The sequence below is a fragment of the Petromyzon marinus genome, chromosome 47, assembly GCF_048934315.1.
Source record: "Petromyzon marinus isolate PM22_M1 ecotype Great Lakes invasive population chromosome 47, UKy_Petmar_22M1.pri1.0, whole genome shotgun sequence".
Lineage (NCBI taxonomy): Eukaryota > Metazoa > Chordata > Hyperoartia > Petromyzontiformes > Petromyzontidae > Petromyzon > Petromyzon marinus.
In genome coordinates this window covers 6566413-6586097 of record NC_133713.1, presented here as the reverse complement: position 1 = coordinate 6586097, position 19685 = coordinate 6566413, and the positions used below count along the sequence as shown (strand labels likewise).

Sequence of the window (19685 nt, the reverse complement as noted above, 5' to 3'; positions counted from 1 at the left end):
ATTGCACTGTGGCCTTAAAACATTTTTTATATATATAATAGGCAACGTTCCGGGCAACAGCCCTTTTGGCGCAGCGCACAGAGAGGCTAGGGAGGTAGAGTTTTGTTTGTTACAAATCGTACGATCCGCCGAACATCGTTACACATCGTGGTAATCGTAGCATCTCTGCAGGATGTAACGTGAACTTAATGGCTAGAACGTAGCACGGATTGAAGATAAAAGCATCGATTGTTTAAGCGCACGTGCGGCATGTGTAGGGAGAAAATGATGGGCAATTTGAATCGAAACGATGTTTATTTCTACCGCGCCTTTCAGGGAAATCTGCATTTGTCACGAAGGTGGTCAAGAAACATTTCTGCAAAAGAATGAGTCGATGCATCGTCACTTAACATGCCTGGCGGACGAGATGGTGGTGGTGGTGGTGGCACAACAGCGTGGGCACAGTCCATGTTAGCAATGCGACATTGCTTTGGTATGCCACCAATGCACAGGGTGCCCAAATTTACTTGGGACCATTATTCTTTTCATCACATTGGAATTTACATGCAAAACATCACCGTGACTTAGTATTTAGCTTTGTGTATCTTCATTTACATTTTTTATGACAAAAAATACGAATTGTAGTTACACTACAACTGTGAAAGCAACATTTAAATTCTAAGGTGCACTTTCATCCGGATAAAATACATTTCGTGAGAAGGGCACATCTGTCGCGAAGTTAAACTTGCAGCGCACGGTGACATCACATCCCCGATCTTGTGCTCAGGATTCTGAACTCAGCCACAGCGGAAACAAGCAACGGCCAAAGGACCTACTTTGCAAGATATATATGTCAAAGTTATTTGTTCAGGCAGCGCTTCCCGTGCCAAAGCAGCTGTGTTTTATTTTGGACTAAAAAACGTTTACGACCAATGTCAGCCTCCGAAAAAGAAGGGAGCAACGGGTCACGAACTTGCTGACGTTAAAACAAATAATATATATAATTGTCATGTGCACCGTCAGTCACGGATGCGGCGGCACAACGAGGAAATCTTTCGCGAGTGAGTGCGGCGACGACTTTTCTCTTGAGCACATTTGGAGATGTTACCGTGCAAAAAAAAAGTGTATAATAAAAAATGTCAAACAGAAAACCAACAGATTTCACATAAAAAAATTCAAAAGAGGCCGCCCCACACCTGCTGATGAAAGGTTGGATCTGCTGGCCGTGGACAGGAGCCATGTTCATGGTCATGGGCTGCGGCGTGGAGAGCCAGTAGGAGTAGTCGTTGCGTGACGCGAAATTGCAGACGTTGTTCAGGTTGCAGAACATGAAGGGCATCGTGCTGAAGCGGCGCAGACAGCTGCCCGCCGTGCCTACCAGACGGACCGACGCGGCGGAGTAGAGTTAACCGACATAGTGCAGTAGAGTTAACGGATATATCAGAGTAGAGTTAACCGACGAAAGCAGAGAAGCAGAGGTCACGACCGAGGCCAGGAGGTGATTCTTTCAGTGGAAGCCCAGAGCACAAACTGTGACGTGGGGGGGGGGGGGTAAGTCCACAACGCCGTTCTCCTAAGTTGAGAGGAAGGGGTGAGACTGGGCTCGCGCTGCTGCCTTACCCAGCGGGGACCGCGAGCGAGGCGGTGCGTGTGCACTTTTATGTGGGAAGGTGAGGGAAGACGAACTTAAGTGAGGATGTTCATGACCGAAGGCCAGGGGAGGCGTACCGAGGTCCTGGCCGTGTGAGCGTTCGTTGCCCTGCACGTAGAGCAGCGAGTAGCCGTCGTACAGCTTGACGAGGCCCAACGGGCACGCGGGCACCTCCACCGACTGGCTGTGGCGCGTCACCATGAATCCGTGCGGCATGGAGGGAGGGCCGGGCTGTCCCGGGATTCCGGGAATTCCGTCGGTGCCCTGCGGGCCCGGGAATCCTCGCTCGCCTGAAACGAGCGACGCGCGGCCGTTAGACGCCCATCGTTCCTCGCTCCATCGATCCGCTCTCTGCCCATCTCGAGGACTCGGCCGAGCAGCCTGACCGTGTCGACGTCAGCCGTGCTGCTGCACTCAACAAGGCGAGGTGGTTAACATCGCGCCACCGCGGCGCCCCAGAACAGACTATTGGGCAAAGTTGCATTGGCGAGTGGCGCTGGTATGACGACACGCAAAGGGAGTGATGTGGCCAGCACCACCGCAGCCGGTCCGCCCATTGTCTCCCAAAAATTCCACCGCACCAGGAACTCATTTTGGAGGCTGAGTCGACCTCGGGGAGGCCCAGGACAGGCTCTGGTATTCGCCGTTAATTATGGGCGTGAGCAGGAATCGAACTCGGGTGGCCCGGTTCGTGACGCAGCAGCCGTGTTGCTGCACTCCACCACCACCACCACCCTGGCAGGTCAGGTAAGGCCCACTGAGCTATGTAGCTCTTTTTGAGAAGCGACCTGGCCACAAATGATAGCTCAACGAAGTGGCTTATGATCGCATGGAAATGAATAGCAGCCAAATACTCTAAACGCATGCTGATTCTAAATGTGGGAGGCAAAAATACGGAGGATCTGGAGAAAAAAAAACACGTGACCACAGGGACAGAGAGACATGGAAACTCCAAATATACATGTGTCAGGGTCGGGATCAAACCCACGACCTTCCGTATACCAGGCGAGGTCAATAAAAGGGCATCAAGGTGGTGCAGTGGTAAGTTTCGTGAATGACAGACACATCCGTCAATCACACTGTGGCCTCAAAAACTAAGCGCATACAATAGGCGATGTTTTGGCAATGGCCCTTATTGATAGCCCACATACTGAGTGGCCAGCAGGATAGTGGATAAGAGTTGAAGACTGCACTTTATACAATGGGGCCTAATTTGAATTAAATTAAAACAATGTTTTCTGATGAACAGTTCTAAAATTACCGTACGAATGGTTACCTATTAGTAGTTATTCAGGAGCAGACAAACCCATACACATTTTGAAATGTACTGCTAAATAGGCTTATTTGTAATCAAAGTAATACTGGCACAACGAATGTTTTGCTGGAAAGGTATATGCACCTAGCCTGGCACAAGCGCCGTGGTGATGTCACCGGCACTTAGTGGCGAACGGCGTTGTTGTAGCGGTATATATACAGTGCCAATAATGCTTTGTCATTATGAACGCAAGTGATTTGACTCTTTACCTAATACCTCGTTGAACTTCTTTTCGCACCGTGCGTCGCCAACCGTGCTAATCGGAGGTGCGGGAACCGAATCGGAGGCGAGTGGTGGTGATTGTGGCGAGCATATATTAGGAGTAAAGTAGTCAACTTTATTTCACCCGGATATGGAAAACGAGCTTTTGGGACAACGTGCGACACGGTTCTATTGGCAGTGACCTCCTGGGTGTAATCTAGAGCAGTGACTTAGACATTAACATTTATGACTACGTTAATGCCCCTCTGGTCTTAGCAGCGTAATAGGCCCACAGTGATGACATCACCATCACTCCCCCTATTTAAGACCGAAATAGGAGGACTTCATCACAATTCTGGCTATCGCCTGATGAGGCTTGGTTGTTGTAATCGCCGGGGAAACGTCGCACTCAAATTGTGAATGTTGTGGGTTTACTCTCCAACGCACCGGTGTGCTAAAGTAGTAACTAAATGGCACGTTTTGTTTACGTGACAAACCTTACTAATAAGGCTGTGTCGGGTGGTGGTGGGTTTCACGACACATTCATATTTACGCGATCTAACCCAAAATCACCTTTGCTGTTGACATCGACATTTGATTGAAGCTGGAGAACCCAATGAGGTCAGCAGTGGCGGAAAATGATAGACGGAGTCGCACGGCTAGACAAGTTGAACAGTCGTACGTGAACGCAAACAAAACAACAGACTTGGCCCAGCGGTAGCGCATTTTTGCCGCTCATTGTAGGGGTCCGTGGTTCATGTCTGGTAGGCCACCACCCTGGCTAATCCATCCGCTGTTAAAGCAGACGGCATTAAAGATCCAGTGACGTCATTTGGAAAGAGCAGGTCACTGTGTTCTGGCGTCGTGGTTGAAAATTTTCACGTTTTAAAAATGTACCCGCAAATTACTAAATTGGGCCAACGCGACATCCTGCTGTTGAAATGACCGCAAATTGCATCTGTAAAACGCAGCAACGCCTTGCCCTATAAGAACAGTGCAAAGACCAAAACGTACAAATTATTGGTTTAAAAATGGTGCAGGTTAAAAACAAAGCACCAGTTACGCAAATCTGAGCAACAGCAGCAACAACAACAACAATAAATACAGGAACAAAGGTGAAATTACGGTGCAGTAGAGTCTCACCTGCGCGACCAGATGGACCAGTCTGGCCCTTCCTTCCGGATGGCCCATCACTTCCGGGAAGGCCGTCCTCACCTGGTCCTCCCGGCTGACCGGGAGAACCTGAGATTGATGGGAAAACAAAAATATCACTTGTCAGGAGGTGACAAGTGGTCCAAACTTTCCATATTTTAAATATTGTCCTTAATCATTCACTTGGACCACACACAGCAATCGCCGCTCTCGACTGGGTAAGACTTATAACAATGTACCCACAAAGACAGTTGCCACTAGGGGTGCCCTTTTCAAATGCTTGCGATGAGTCGCCCTTTCAAAATATCAATGGAGATCAAGGAACTTTACTCAGGGAATACACTCCTGAACTTCTGAAGTAAAAGACACAGGGGCCCTGTCAAAAACAAACAATTACAAGTGACCACCCCCTATCTCCACCGAGTCAAGTGGCCGGGCAGAGGACTCACCTGGCAGTCCGGGCTGGCCGGGCTGGCCTGGAGGACCACGTGGGCCGGGCAGCCCGGGGTTTCCCGACGGGCCCGGGTCTCCCTTCACGTACGAGACGGGGCTCCGCGGGCCGGGAGGACCTTCAGGCCCTAGGTGAGGAACAACGGAGGTTGCAGGCAGCGGCGGTGGTGGTTGTGGTGGTTGTGGTGGTGTATGTGTGCATGTAGAACTTCTGAACCGTGGTCGTGCCGCGCGATTCCTCTTCAGCGCACGACTCGGGAGTGTCCGCGGGAGCCGTGTGAAACAACAGGCAATGTAAATCGTGTGGTGCCGCGTTGCGATGGATGGATTATTTTTTTTGGGGTGGTGGCGGGGGGGGGGGTGGTAAAAACCTCTCACCTGGTGGCCCAGGGAAGCCCCTCTCTCCTAGGCCCCCGTTGATGCCTGGGAGGCCAGAAGAGCCCTTCATACCTGCAAGACAGAATGAAAACTGGTCAGGCCACGCACGTACACAGAGAGAGAGAAATGGAAGTACCCCCCCCCCCCCCATCACCACGTAGACTGTTGGGGCAAGTGCTGCGAGGGGACGAGGCTGGCATGGCCCATCAGGGTGTTGTGTGACCAGCACCACGCCCGGCCGCTGCCATCTCCCCAGTACCAATGTTTACGCACGGCGCAAGGTACTCATTTAACGCCGCAATCTGGGTGATGTGGTCATCAGGGGCGAAGTTTCTATAACCTTTCGCAATGCGAGAATTGTACGAGTTCATATCACCTGCGCCTTCCAAAGCGCTCTCTCAGTTTCTGGCCGCTCAGCGCTGTCTAGCCTCTGTGCCCGTGTTGAGCATTGTTGATTAAAGAAACGTATCGCTCTGAAGGTACAGCGAGAATCGTGAGATCTGTTCATCGTACGGTTGCCACCTCTCCTGGGCTTGCCAAGATCATCATCATCACCATCCTCTTTTTAAGGTAGCTGCTGTCCTGGGATGTCTGTCTTCTCAGAACATTAAAACATTAAAGTGCTGCCTCATGTCCATTGCGCAATAAATTGACCTCTCAAGACTATGCTGTAACCTGTACCTCTCCCACCACTTATGGTGCCATGAGATATTCGTCGTCTCCTTCCCATGACCCGCTCCATCTCATTCTAAACTCAGAGTTGGTAACCCGAGCATGGAAGCAGCGAGGGAGAACTCACCGGGGAATCCCGGGGGACCCTGAGGACCCGGGTCACCCTTGGGGCCATCGAAGCCTGGCCGCCCCAGGTTGCCCTGAAACAGAATCAGAATGTGTATTTTTACTGGAGAAATCCGATGAACTGTAAAGCTCGTTTTCGCAGACGTCCAGTAGGGGCATGTAAGAACATTACAAAAACAAAACAAAACAAAAACACGATAGGAGTGCAAAGTATAGTAAAGGTAAGCAAAGCACGAACAAAAACTACAAATAAAACGAAACTATTTTTGTTATTTTACCAGGTAGAACCCACTGAGCTATTAGCTTATTCTTCAGACGGGACCTGACGACAAATGATCGCTCAACAAAGTGGCGCATGATGAATTGGACATTTGAACGTATTGGCGGTACACCGGTGGTGCGTGGTATCTAAAAAAACACAAAGCACATTTTTGCGCGATAATTACTTAATTTCCCGTGATTTGCAACCACCCGGTCAGATAATATTGCGGGGTGGTGGTGCATCGAAATCAGTTCTCGCGATGTAGATAGCAGTTTAACACCTTTATTATGATGTAGATAGCAGTCGCAAGACGAGTGTCAGTTCAAATTTTTATTTCAGACTGTTTTACGAAGAGCGGTGGTGTGTTATGTGCCGCACCGGTGTACTGCCAATGCGGCCATTTACTGCAGCCCTGCGATTGCTTGCTCATGCCCCCGAGACGACGAGGCGGTGACGTCAGACTCACGTGCAGGTGCTCGATGGATTGCTGCATCATCATCATCATGATCATCATAATCACCACGAAACAGGTGAGAGATGATGGCGATGGCTCTCAGACGGTGCCAGATTATCACAGTAGCAAAAGTAGCCAAACATGCTACGGGCCCCGCACTTTAAAGGGCCCCGCGCTAAATGCTTTCAAGCTATCAAATTCGGTTCAGTGATTCTGAACTTGCTCTGTTACTAGAGTACTACACTGCTTTTAACTTTTATGAACGACGGGGTGTTTAAGGTTAGCGATTTATCGTATTATCTGGCTGTATTGCAAATAAAAAATATACAATTACTACGCAAGTAAAAAATGTGTGTTTTAATACTTATGTGTTTTTATTTTATTTATGGCCCCTTTATAGCATATGCTACATGCACCGCACTAGCTTAATCCGGCACTGCTCCCAGAGACCTCCACCCAACCCAGTGGTGAATAGATCGAGACTGCAACTGCCAGCGCCGATGAACGGGCAACATTGCAATCTTGACGTGCGGAGAGTTTGATGCACTGAGTGCTTCCTACCGCACCGTTTGCCAGTAACTCCGCAATGGTTGAAAGTGATATGTGCAGGTTAGTTCTGTTATTTATTTTAAAACTAGACCAATGATTCAGTGCAATCTGTTTGCCCCAATGTTACTCTCTTGTAAAGCACTTTGTATTTTTTATATATTGTTTTTCTGATCATGGAGTGTCCAAATGGTCATGGGGTTGAGAACGCTGAATTTGCACTGTGCTAGAAATCCTGGGTTCAAATCCTTGATAGCCTGGATCTGTGATTCAACTGGCTACTCAAGTGTAGTAAGTGAATGGTCTAAGCCTGGTCACCAATGACTACACAAAATTATCCCATCACATTCTATGTGGCTCTGTACTTAATTTGGGCTAAATTCCAGAATTTAATCAGATTGACTGCCGTGCGTCAAATATTACTCTCAGTGGCAGAACGGGTGTGAAAGTGCTTCCCCTGAACGTGTGGACTAGAGGTCACGTGAACGGATCTCAGATGTGGTTACTTTGGCAAAAGGTTCGACTGTCGCCACCTACCGGGAAAAAAAAAATCTAGCAGGACGTTCCTTAGCGGGGGGAGGGGGAAATTAAAACCATCCTGAGAATCAGGCTTTCCTGGGTAAACAAGTTTAACAGATAATAATAGGTTCTGTGATATCCACTTTCACGGGCTGTTCTCCAGCTGCTCTGTGAAAGATTCGAGTGGAAACTTCGTCTCATCTGCTTCTTTCGTACGGCTGTTGATGTAGACGCAGGGCAATGACGATAATTTCGCATTCAAGCCAGATAACCGCGTCAGGAGCAGTGGAGTGGTATCGCTGTGGTGACGTGTCCTTCCTATTTGTGGATCGGGCAATGCGTCGTGACACTTCGTCTCGTGACACAACACAAGTAGCACCAACGAGGACACAAAAATTGGGGAGAATACACAACGACGAGAAACTGAAGGGAAGCAAGGCCGGAGGAAGACGGTACGAGGGCTGTGGGCTCACGGGTTGTCCTGGAAAGCCGCTCTCTCCCTTCAAGCCGGACGGGCCAGAATTTCCGGGGAGTCCTGGGTTGCCACGATCCCCCTTGATTCCGCCAATCCCGGGGGGCCCAGGCTGGCCTGGAAAGCCAGGGTTTCCTGTAAGAACACAAACACAGACGCGCAATGTCGACATATACGTCGCCGCCATTTGCTTTGTCGTCACTACGCTCGTACGCGCGTGGAAAGCCTCGCCGAGTCTCACGGCTTCTATTTTCAGGGGGGGGTCACGGCGGGTCAGGTTTTCACGGTGTGGCGTCGCGGGTGTGAGAGTGTGGTCACCGAGACCTCACCTGGGAGACCTGGAAGTCCAGGGAGACCCGCGTTGCCCTTGACTCCTTCTACAGTTCGCCCGGGAGGACCAGGAGAACCCGGGGGTCCATCGATGCCCATTGGCCCCTTTTCTCCAGGGTCGCCCTTTGCGCCACTGAAGCCAGGGACCCCGCCCACGCCGGGACGGCCCGGGTCTCCCTTTATACCTAGATGTAGACGAGACAACAACAACAAAAAGGGGTCACGGGCGGCACTGCACGTACGATTCCGCAATTTGTAATGAACGTCGCGTCGAAATGCAACCGCGTTGGGCGGGTGGGCGAGACTAAGGGCGGAGCGGCAGCCGGGGGAGGGAGCGCGCCCCCCTCCCCCCCCCCCCCGATGGAGTACGTCCACCGTGGAGACGGAGTGACTGGATTCGCTCGCGTGCAGAAGCTCGACGGCTGGTTACAACCGCAAAACCGTTAAGGGGTGGCGACGGCCTGCACAGAGGCCTTCATCCAGCAGCGGATTAAGGCTGACAGTGATGTGTCATTTAAGTAAGTTGTAGTATTGGGGCGTTGTCGGCCGCTGAACGTCTCTACCCCCTCCCCCCGCCGTCCGTGCTCTGTACTGGGCTATTGTTTAAAAAAACATATATTATCCATAATAGTGATATATTTAAAATAGTAAGCTGTCGTGATTGAAGAAACTTCATCACTCGGATGAATTAGCATTATGATTGTTTATACATGTATAGCAAGTCCATCACATTTTATATATTTTTTTATAATGGATCAGCACCGGTCAAAGAAAAAAACACAGATGTTGGAAATTTACAAAATTATCGCTTAAGGCGCGCAGTAATAATATCTGACTGTTCCCATAAATTCCGCAGCAAATTAGCGTCCAGCCCTGCACTGAGCGGGATTGGATTTCCGGCTATGCACCATACCTGGGAAGCCGGAGTTCCCGGGGGGACCCGGAGCTCCCCTGCCAGGCGGACCTGGGAGAGGAAAACGAAGGGGGTTATTATTTCCGACGGCGATCGCGGACGCGGTGCCACAGCGCGCGCGCGCAAAACGCACTCTGGGCACGCGTGCAGGAAGCTACGCAGCGGCCGAGCGGTTGTGAAGGTTTGACGGGCTGGAAGCCGCGCCGTTAATCATGTGATTCTTTGTATTTCATCATCCACCGGGAAAATCTAAGTGAGTCATTTAGCCTGTTGGTTTCTCGTGCCGTGCACACAGAGTTCGCGAAATGGACAAATTGTCGTTCGATCACGACCTCAAAGAGGCGCGGCACACAGCGGTTGTTACGGTTAGTCGCGTGCCAGGCCAGGGCGGGATTATTCTCCTCTTCAAAGTCCTGAGCCAGTGGCGGCAATTCCGCATTGCTCTGGTGGGTGCGAATCTCTCCGTGCATACGTGGAAATGTAGCCAATTGAAGTTGCAAGTCCCACGCCTACTCTTGATGGTGAACTTTGCACAGTTGTCGTCGGTGACCAGACTGGGTTCAACAACTCACTACGCTTAGGAATCCGGGTTAGACACAGGCAGCTGATACCTGGATTAAAACCCAGGATTTCAGTGGTACCAACTCAGCGCTTCTCAGACTTCTCAGCCACCAGGGCCACCTCGGCTTTTTTATATGCAGATATAAAGGACTGGGACAAACTCCCCACCACCCCCCCCCCCCACATAAAAATACCACCTTACTGATCGCTCCCCCTATGTGAGTGGGGCAGTGAGCCCAATCGCCCTTCCCTTACCCAGTGGGCAACTGGCTTCGGGATTTTTGTCGGCGGAATATCCCGTACGCCTTTCCCCTACCGCTGGCGCTTTGTAACGGGCTCTTGTTCAACAACAACAAAAAGGACTGGGAGAAACCATTCCACCTCCATGCATGTAATTCGCCTCTCTCTCTCCATGCAGCCGGGAGAGTTTGGCGGATTCCTGCTGTGATTTCCTCAGCGAGAACCCAATTTTAGAATAAACGTTCCTTCACGAGGAGTGTCCTACGGTCCAAGTGACAAAGCGACACTTTGCAGTTCGTAGAGGAAAGGGAAGCCGAATGTCCCAAAGCTTAGAAAACGGTTTTGGACAAATCAGGCGTACGCATGGATTGTGTGTGACGGTTTCCAACATGCATTTGTCTTCGGAAGTATTTGATTAGCAGTGCGGAAGCCGAAAGGTAGCTGTCATAACAGAACATGTTTGCATATATTTGCAAAAAAAATTGTCCTCTCTGGTGTATTGTGTCTTCAAGTTTTGGGCAAACCCTTTCATCAGAGTAAAGTCACGTTACTATTCGGGCTACATCCCGAATAGTAACGTGACTTTACTCTGCAAGTTTGTTCATATCAAATCTCTTTGACGAGCGTTAAAAGTGCCCCCCCCACCACCCACCATGTGACCGATTGACAGACAGAGCCAGCGTAAGATGTACAAACACCAAGTAGATACTTATTGAGATCAATTCTAGAGCTACGCATCCAGTCACATGACACGCAGACATACAATGAAAAAGGAAGAGGCTTTACCCTTTCTGGCAAATAATAAAGGTGTTCAGATGTTCAAACACCAAATAGATATCTGTTGCAAGGCATCAAGTCTGCATTAACCACACATCCTTGTGGCAAACCATGCAAACAAACAGGCTCTGATAATATATGGCATTGTCTTTGAAACTGATTGGCCTACACCAGACAGCCTTCTTTGTGGCCATGTCTCACCAGTGTCAGACCAGAGAATATCAAAAGGCAAACAGTACAAAAGCAATGCAAGTATCAGAGTATTAATAGCTCGGGTTGAGGTGTGTAAATGCTTTTAATTACTGCCAGAAAGCGCAAACATTTTTACACGGAGCTGCAACGACGTGGTGCCACGTGCGACATCTCCGGTGCTTACCAGGGTCTCCCCTAGGTCCTGCCGTGCCAGGAATACCATCCTTTCCAGGAAATCCCTTCTCTCCCGACGGGCCAGGCAATCCAGGGCGGCCTGCATCTCCTACAGGCGACCACGTTTGCGCCCGGCACAATTAGCGCCACACCAGGCGGCAATTATCACATTTTAATTCAGACTGGGCTGCAGGCTCCAGCGGCATGGGGCAATGAACGGCGAGCTGAACGGCGAGCTGTTGCTCTCACCTCCGAGACAGAAAACGGCTGCGACACTTTGAGACCCAGAATAGGCATTTTGGAATGACCGCGGCAGGCCTACTTGCCAATTGCAAATCAAATCAATTGGCAAGTAGCACTTTGCTCTCTGGCTTTGTGTTTGTGAAAAAACTGTAAAAAAAGAATAATATTGCAATAAATAATGTCTATATATATTTTAAAAAAAACTTTTATACAGCAGAGTCGTTAATGCCATTTTGAACCTGTAGAATTTGTAATTTTGCGCAGATTTCACATAGAGGCGCGGGAAGTCACAGACAAGCAAGAAGGCAGCCAGAACCGGCGCCAATGATTACCCAAAGCCCCGCAGTCTTCTATTGGGGTGCTCGGCCAAATGCATCAATGAGTGTTTATACAGGTGGGAGGATACCAGATTACCTGAAGAAAATTCAGGCCGTGCGAGGGGGGGGATAACTCTCAATCCCATACGCGTGGAAGAGACGGCTATACGCATCGTCCAGGGAGGCCATCTGAAAGCTCCCTCCAGCCGATGGCCTTCTGTCAGCAGTGGGTTGTGCCAGAAATTGCAGGCCTGCGCCTATAGCCGTGACAGTGGGTCACAGGGCGTGGCGATGCGTTTACCTGGCAAGCCTGGGCCTCCTGGACGGCCTGGTCCTCCGGGGAATCCATCTTGACCTTTAGAACCTGGAAGCCCTGGGTTGCCTAAACGTAAAACAAAAATAAATCCAATGATAGATTAAAAAGACAATCATACACAAGACGATACACGGAGCATTCATCTCTTCTTCCCATGTAACCGCTTTACAGAGGTCGTTGGATCCATGAAATTCCAAAAGCAGTTCTCTCCACTGTTGGCAATCATCGTATACAATCTGTTGCTGATTATAGGCCATGTATGCCAGCATGATGGCCCAAATTTGCCAATTTTGAAAATATAGCTTCATTGTGAAAAAAACCATTTCAACATCGCCCCCTATGGATAGAATAATCATGCCCAGTACTTTGGGCCGCAAAAGGGATAGTTGCCACTGGTGGGTCCCTCAGCTCGACTGCAGGATAGCTTTGGAATGGTTGAGATGAGCCGTGATGCAAGGAACTTCGAGTTGCTGAGGCATTTAAAGTGCCCTATAAATGCTAATTCTCATCGTTACCTAGCATTGTTTTAACGGTACGTGCCGTGACCAGAGTACTGAACTCCAGGGGATGTTCTGCTCAAATGACCACTGAGGGTCAGCGGTGATGTTATGTTTACAACCCTGTGGTGGGAGTTACCACATTGTTTGGCGGGGGGGGGGGGGGGGGGTGGGGTGAGTCTATCCATAGGATAACGACTGTTGACTACCCCACCAAGTGGCGCTCTCCTGCTAAGCACCGGCCAGATTTCTCTCAAAATTACCTGGAAATCCTGGCTGCCCGTGTTCTCCCTTTGAACCCGGATTGCCGGGAAGCCCGGGAAGGCCAGGAGTTCCCGGGGAACCTTTCTGTCCAGGTGGTCCATTGAATCCGGGGCTCCCTACATCACCCTGTTTAAGAAGAGAAAGTCGCAATAGTAATTATTACACGCGAGTGAATGCTTGGTCGACTCAAGGGGAGCACCGGGTGGATGCAGCCTGCATTTTGTACAGCAGTGCTTCTCAACTCCGGCCTTGGTAACCCAGCCAGCTTTGAATGTGAGAGATGGGAGGCACGGCAGGATGGCCTCTTCCATATGGGAGAGTGGTATCCCTTTTCCACTGGCACATCGGAGCCATATGGGTGGTTTTCCACTAGCTATTGTTCGTGTTGAGAGCTGACCGAACCACGATATGTTGGCTCCCACGAGACCATCTCAAGCTGCTTCAGGGGCCAGGCAGGGACAAGGGTGGTTGAACAATGTCTTTTCAGTGTCTGATATCGTCGAGGATACAGTGTCGCCAAGCTATCGAGACACGCCGATTAGCACAGTTGTCATGAAGTTCAACATACGTACATACGTGCACCATCGTGTGCGACGATAGTGGCACAGCTTGGCCTCTGCAGTGAAAAAACAACCTGGCACCTACTGACTTGTGAGTGGGGGCTCTGCCTCCACAGTGCTGGACTACAGGAAATTGAACAGAGGTGGTCGAATCTATCAGGGGTCAGAACACTGAGCCGGCATCGCTGAGATGCTGGGCTTGACTCCAGGGTCTAAGCCACTGCCTGTGATTTTACTGGGTTTTTCAAGTTGAGTGAGTTGATGGTCTCGACCCGGTGAGCAGCGACTGAACACACAAAGGTCACATTACGTTACATTATTCACTCGATTAGGCTAAATTCCAACTCGCGAGGATTAAATCTGTGGGAACGAAACATTCTTCCCGCAACAGGGCATGTGCGTGCGCTTAGCGTGTGAACAAAAAACTTGTCACTTTACGGGAACTCAGGAAAGAGTTCCGTGACATCCCCTTCCGAGGAACCGTTCCCCAACACACGCATTTTCACTTCTCTGCACAGAGTTCAAAATGGCACGACCCGGGTAGCACAATTGGAACTAAACTGAGAAAAAGGCGAAACCGTTCTTGTTTTGAAAATGACATAAAACACCTTTGGGCCAGGCGGTCCAGGAATTCCTTGGCCTGGCTGGGCAGACTCGCCCTTAGCTCCTTTCATGCCAGAGAATCCAGGAGATCCTGGGGAACCCTGGAGACCTGGGTTGCCCGGAATGCCCTTGGAACCAGGAGGACCTGTACACAGAACAAAACAAAGTTAGGGAAAACATGTAATCAAGCACAGGCATGGATTCTGTTAGGCTTTCTGAGATGCATTTTGCCCTCGGAAGTACTGCAATTGCCATTATCGCTTTACCTCCCGAGGCGCGCAAATTAAATGACGTCACATGAGGTGTGATGTCGGGTGATGACGTTACACATTATGACGTCGCACATGACAACGTCGCAGGGACTGGCGTGTTTTACACAAGGCCTTGGCCGAAAAAAACTTTCCATTTGACACTGGGGTGTTTGTTTATGCAAAGTTTTTGGAAACGTGTCAATATATTTTGCCAGTTATCTATCGGGTAAGTCTAATTTAGCAACACAACTTCATATTCACATCTCAACAGTTATCACAAACCCGCGTGTTACAGACAGGCAGACAGATCGACTGATAGACAAGCAATGGGGAAGAGGTATTTGGGATCCTTGATATTCCTGTTACGTACCTGGAAAGCCCATCTCTCCCATGGAGCCCTTGGGACCCGGCTGCCCAGGTTGGCCAGGATTGCCTGGGAATCCAGAATCTCCTTTGGGACCTGTGCAAAAGCGGACGTGCATTATCAGTGGCATCCGCGCGTCCTGTCCAGTAAGACCGTGGCCTCGCCACCAGAGAAGTTCGTCATCTTCCAGTCTTTCTCTACAGTGTCATTGCGAGCGGCTAAAGAGAGCTACGCATCCAGTCACACGACACGCAGACACACGATGGAAAAGGAAAAGGCTTTACCTTTTCTGGCAAAAAGAAAGGTGTTAAGATGTTCAAACACCAAATAGACATCTCTTGCAAGGCATCAAGGTTTCATTAGCCACACATCCTTGTGGTAAAACATGCAAAGAAACGTCCTTTGATAATGTATGCATTGTCTTTGAAACGGATTGGCCTACACCAGAGACAGCTTCCTCTATGGCATTGGTTCACCAGTGTTCGATCAGAGAACGCAAAAAAGGCATACAGCACAAGGCCAATGCAAATACCAAAGGACTAGTAGCTCGCTTTGAGCAGTTACATCTCTGGGACCGGACATATGATCGAGAAATTGAACGCCAATTAAGAATGCCTGACTGTACGTGAAAAGGTCACATCTGTCAACAGCTAAAGAGAGTTGCTGTGCTTCTACCACGTGCATATACCGCACTGGTTCAAGGGGGAGGGGGGGGGCAGTTAATTGGTCAGGACGGATACGTGACTGTCAGATATGTGACGTTGTACTACACCGTAATATAAGGGGAGAGAATATAACATTGATGTTTTATATGCACAAATAAGAATATGATGTGGTTTGATGCAAATGTAATACAAAGCAATACCATACAGGAATTGTTTTGCATATATTTCAAACAGAGTTAAAGGGGAATACCCACTGAACACATTCACTGGATTTAAGAAAATCGTACTGGGTCAATGCCATCTAAAGTGTCAGAAGATATACGTGTTTGCAGAATATTTTTTGTAATTTAAAAGGTAAAACCAATAGCAACTTCACCACTGACTGGCAGTCGAATGCTCACTTTCAGGCCGGTGCCGCACACATCTTGCGTCGCGCAGGCATTGCTGCCATTAAGTGGTCCCCTATGCTAACAAAAAATACAAGGTTTTGTACTTCGGTAAAATAAACTTGTTTCGTATTCTTAGCTCTTTCGGTAAAGTCACGTTGAAGGGAAACAATAAAATAATAAAATATATATAAAACAATAAAAAAATTCTCACGACGTTTCGACCATAACACAAACGGTCATAACACAAACGGTCGTCATCAGGTTTTTCACACCTGATGACGACCGTTTGTGTTATGGTCGAAAAATCGTCGTGAGAATTTTTTAATTGTTTTATATATATTTTATTATTTTATTGTTTCCCTTCAACGTGACTTTACCGAAAGAGCTAAGAATATGAATTACTGCAGTCACGAAAGCTTTAAATCAAAATTTAAGCTTGCTTCGCTCGTCCACGCTGCTGTCAACCGGTCATCCAGTTACTCATAACTAGTTAGTCATAGTTAAACTCAGTGGACCATGTCTTTTTTTGTTTTATGCGGCATACTTACCCAGAAAAGTCTCACCGATTCTCATGACTCTTTGCCACGAGGGTCTTGGCATGTTTTTTACAGTCGGTGGGGGGAGTAATTTGCGGTGTAATGTCGACCATGATGCCGACACAGCCGGAAGTACATACTACTCTTGACGTTTTGTTTTTTTTACTGTCAATCAAATACGTGCGTCACATTACGCTGGCACTGTAGCCGACGGGGTGACCTTAAAAAGTTTGATGGCGGGGGGTGGGGGGGGTTGGGAAACCCCACGCATCTCGCGCTGTTAACTTTCACCATAGCGAGATACTCGACCCGTGCTTGGTAGTGATCTTACCTGACTGGCCATGTGTCCCGGGAAGACCCGCCTGACCAGGCTGCCCATTGGCGCCAGGCACTCCTTGGAATCCCTTGGGGCCTGGCATGCCAGGAGTACCTACAAAGCACCAGCGTGAGGAATTAGCAAGTCGCTTTGGCACTGGCACAAGGACGTGTACATATGCAAAATAAGACCGTTGACTTTTTGGTGTCTCAGCGGGGCTGTAGGAACAGAGGGGAGAGCTGTGGAGGTATCGATCAGAGGGGGGGGGGTGGGCTGGGCACAACTGAAGAAGACACAACTCAGCTCATTCGTCAATAACGCTGCGGCCTTCAATAGAAAAATATCTAACAGGCGATGATCCTTCTCCGTTGCACATACATGGCACATCATTTGTCGCCCTTGCAGCCTTCCTGCCTTGCCTGTGGTTCCCAGGTCATTCGCAAGTGGATAACTGTGCCGGTCCATTAAAGGTTTAAATTACCATGTATACACACGCATTGTCGACATCATCGTCACCGTGTTGTCGTCATCGTCGTCGTTATGCTATATCACTCACCACCAGCCCCTTTCTCTCCCTTTTCTCCCTTCGTTGTCACAGTGCCAATGGGGACGGATGGGCCGGGGATCCCAGGATCGCCTTTGTTTCCCTTGAAGCCCAAGTCGCCCGGTTCGCCTGGCAGGCCAGGCTGCCCCTCGTTGCCTGTGAAGATCGCACAGCGCGGCCAGAACACAAAACACACGTGCCGCATCACCACGGTTACCAGCTATCAGACTCATAGTGCGTCACACAGCACAAAACAAAGACCCCTCCCCCCCATCCCCGTGTAGCCTGTAACAGGCAGTTGGGGCAAGTGCCGTTAGCGAGCGGCACCAGTGAGGGCCGGCATGGCATACGCAGGGGGTGGGTGGCGAACACCACGCCCGGCCGCCTTTGTCTCCCCAGCGGCAGTGTTTTTTACGCACTGCACCAGGTGTTCATTTGAGGCTGAGTCGTCCTAGGGGAGGCCCAGGACCAGTTCAGATAATCGTCACTGGTGTTGTCCATGAGCGGGAATCGAACTTGGGTATCTGGGTTTGTAGCACAGCGCGCTAACCGCGACACTACCGCTCTCCCACTGGTAGTGCATTACACACACGCACACAGAAACCACAATTGCTGTAGAAGGCAGTGGTCTTCATGGATTTGCATCAGCTATATGGAAGGGACTGTGGGGTGACATTTAATTTTGTGTTTAATAGTTTGTTTAATTGCCAAGTTTTATGTATGTAAATTCGAGATAACATTTGACCCCCATTGAATTCTGACCCCGGGGTCAAAATATTAAATAACAATTGAACTCCTCCCCCCATACCCCCACAGGGAGAGGGATGGAGCAGGGGAAAGAGAAATTGCGATTTGAGTTGTATTTTTATCACACCTTTAGGTCCAACTAATATATCGAATTCTGATCCCGGAGTCCACATTCGACAGGGTTAAAAACATTGTGCAACTAAGGCCTACCTCTGGGTCCCGGTGGGCCGATCTGCCCAAAAGGACCAGGAGGACCAGAGGCCCCAGGTGTCCCCATGACTCCCATGTCTCCTTTGGAACCTAGAAAACAACACGGGACGTATCCATTCGTTAAAAGTCGTTCAACTTTACACGCAGGTTTTTTCAAAGTAGGTTTTCGACCAAGCCGTGGTTTCATAGCCAAAATTCTTCATCGTTATACCTCCACCATGCCAACCAAAGTGCCACGTTTACAGAGATGCAATTTAAGAATAATGCTAATAATTTACAATTATTTGTATGGCGCCTTCCACTAATGTCTCATTCTAAGACACGGCCGACGCATCGATCAAATTATGACTGATAAAGCTACTCCTCCACACCGCTGGCCTGAGACTTTTCAACGACAAAGCACGATGCCGATGATTCACTTCGAGCGTCATCAGGCAATGAACTCGGAAATCGAAATAAGAAAGGTTGTCAGGTGACACAAAGTGCACGCGTAATGACACGTACAGGTGCCCCTTGTTTTATGCGGTAGATGCATTCCAAAAAGAGGGTGCACAAAGCGTAATTGCATAGCGTGGACCACATAGTAAGTCAGCCCACAATGCACCAGACGGGACAGCTGCCTGCCGAGCAGTGCACCGAGTCCACAATGTCCCGCGTCCGACCGTATATCCGAACGCAGAGTGAATCCAAACTGCATAACAAAGCGAATTTTGGATATAAAGAGGTTCCAGCCGCATTCACGGTGCGAAATCGCACAAATCGAACAGCGTAAAGTGAGGGAAACCGTATACCCCACATCTACAAAAACGTACGACCTACGTGGTGGTACACGTGCGCGCACCGTCACGCACATCCACACCGCGTCCACAGCAGGAACAAGTGGTGCAAGGCAGCTTGCATGAAACAACGGCGACGTACGGGGGACAAGCGGTGGGCACCACGGGTTCACGTGGAACGTTCAACCCTGTCAGCGGTTGCAAGAGAGGGCAGCGATTGAAGACAAGAGCAGACGCGGGTTGACTTCCTGAGTCCTCTACACGGGTGGTGGAATCGCCGAGCAAAATTTCAACCGGGAAGGGGGGAAGCCTTGCCTGGTGTGCCTGGGAAGCCGTTCCTTCCGGGCTGTCCCGGCGATCCTGGTGATCCAATGCCACCGGGCGTGCCGGGGAAACCAGGGTTGCCCCTGTCTCCTGGAGGTCCCGGCATGTTCAATCCTGGGGCTCCGTAGTCTCCCTTGTCTCCCTTCGGCCCTGGTGAACCTGGTCATGCACATCAATCGTCAGCATCAATCGTCATTCAGGTCACTCTTGCTAATTATACTATCCAGGTCTCTTGAGTTCTCACCCGGTTAAATGAATAAACGATTATATTCATTGTTATCGCCGTTCATCACCATCATCATAGCGATAAGCGTTTCCATCGCAAACATCATCACCGTCATCATCATCATGATGACGGCGATGATAATTGTAACCATCATCAATACGATAAGCATCATT

At 49.5% G+C, this 19685-nt stretch overlaps 1 protein-coding gene across 1 annotated transcript in view; it reads right to left on the bottom strand.

Moving 5' to 3' along the window:
* The window catches only part of LOC116952474 (uncharacterized), a 140847-nt gene that overhangs the window by 12807 nt on the left and 108355 nt on the right, over positions 1 to 19685 (bottom strand). Inside the window, exons 32-49 of the mRNA XM_032971856.2 lie at positions 19278 to 19445; positions 18187 to 18276; positions 17242 to 17385; positions 16701 to 16799; positions 14786 to 14875; positions 14170 to 14309; positions 13001 to 13127; positions 12226 to 12306; positions 11375 to 11473; positions 9421 to 9471; positions 8507 to 8692; positions 8179 to 8312; positions 5926 to 5998; positions 5127 to 5198; positions 4748 to 4876; positions 4290 to 4388; positions 1708 to 1920; positions 1176 to 1353 (exon numbers count right to left, since the gene is read on the bottom strand). Coding sequence (XP_032827747.1) covers positions 1176 to 1353; positions 1708 to 1920; positions 4290 to 4388; positions 4748 to 4876; positions 5127 to 5198; positions 5926 to 5998; positions 8179 to 8312; positions 8507 to 8692; positions 9421 to 9471; positions 11375 to 11473; positions 12226 to 12306; positions 13001 to 13127; positions 14170 to 14309; positions 14786 to 14875; positions 16701 to 16799; positions 17242 to 17385; positions 18187 to 18276; positions 19278 to 19445 — 2173 coding nt within the window. The remainder of the gene's footprint in view (positions 1 to 1175; positions 1354 to 1707; positions 1921 to 4289; positions 4389 to 4747; positions 4877 to 5126; positions 5199 to 5925; positions 5999 to 8178; positions 8313 to 8506; positions 8693 to 9420; positions 9472 to 11374; positions 11474 to 12225; positions 12307 to 13000; positions 13128 to 14169; positions 14310 to 14785; positions 14876 to 16700; positions 16800 to 17241; positions 17386 to 18186; positions 18277 to 19277; positions 19446 to 19685) is intronic.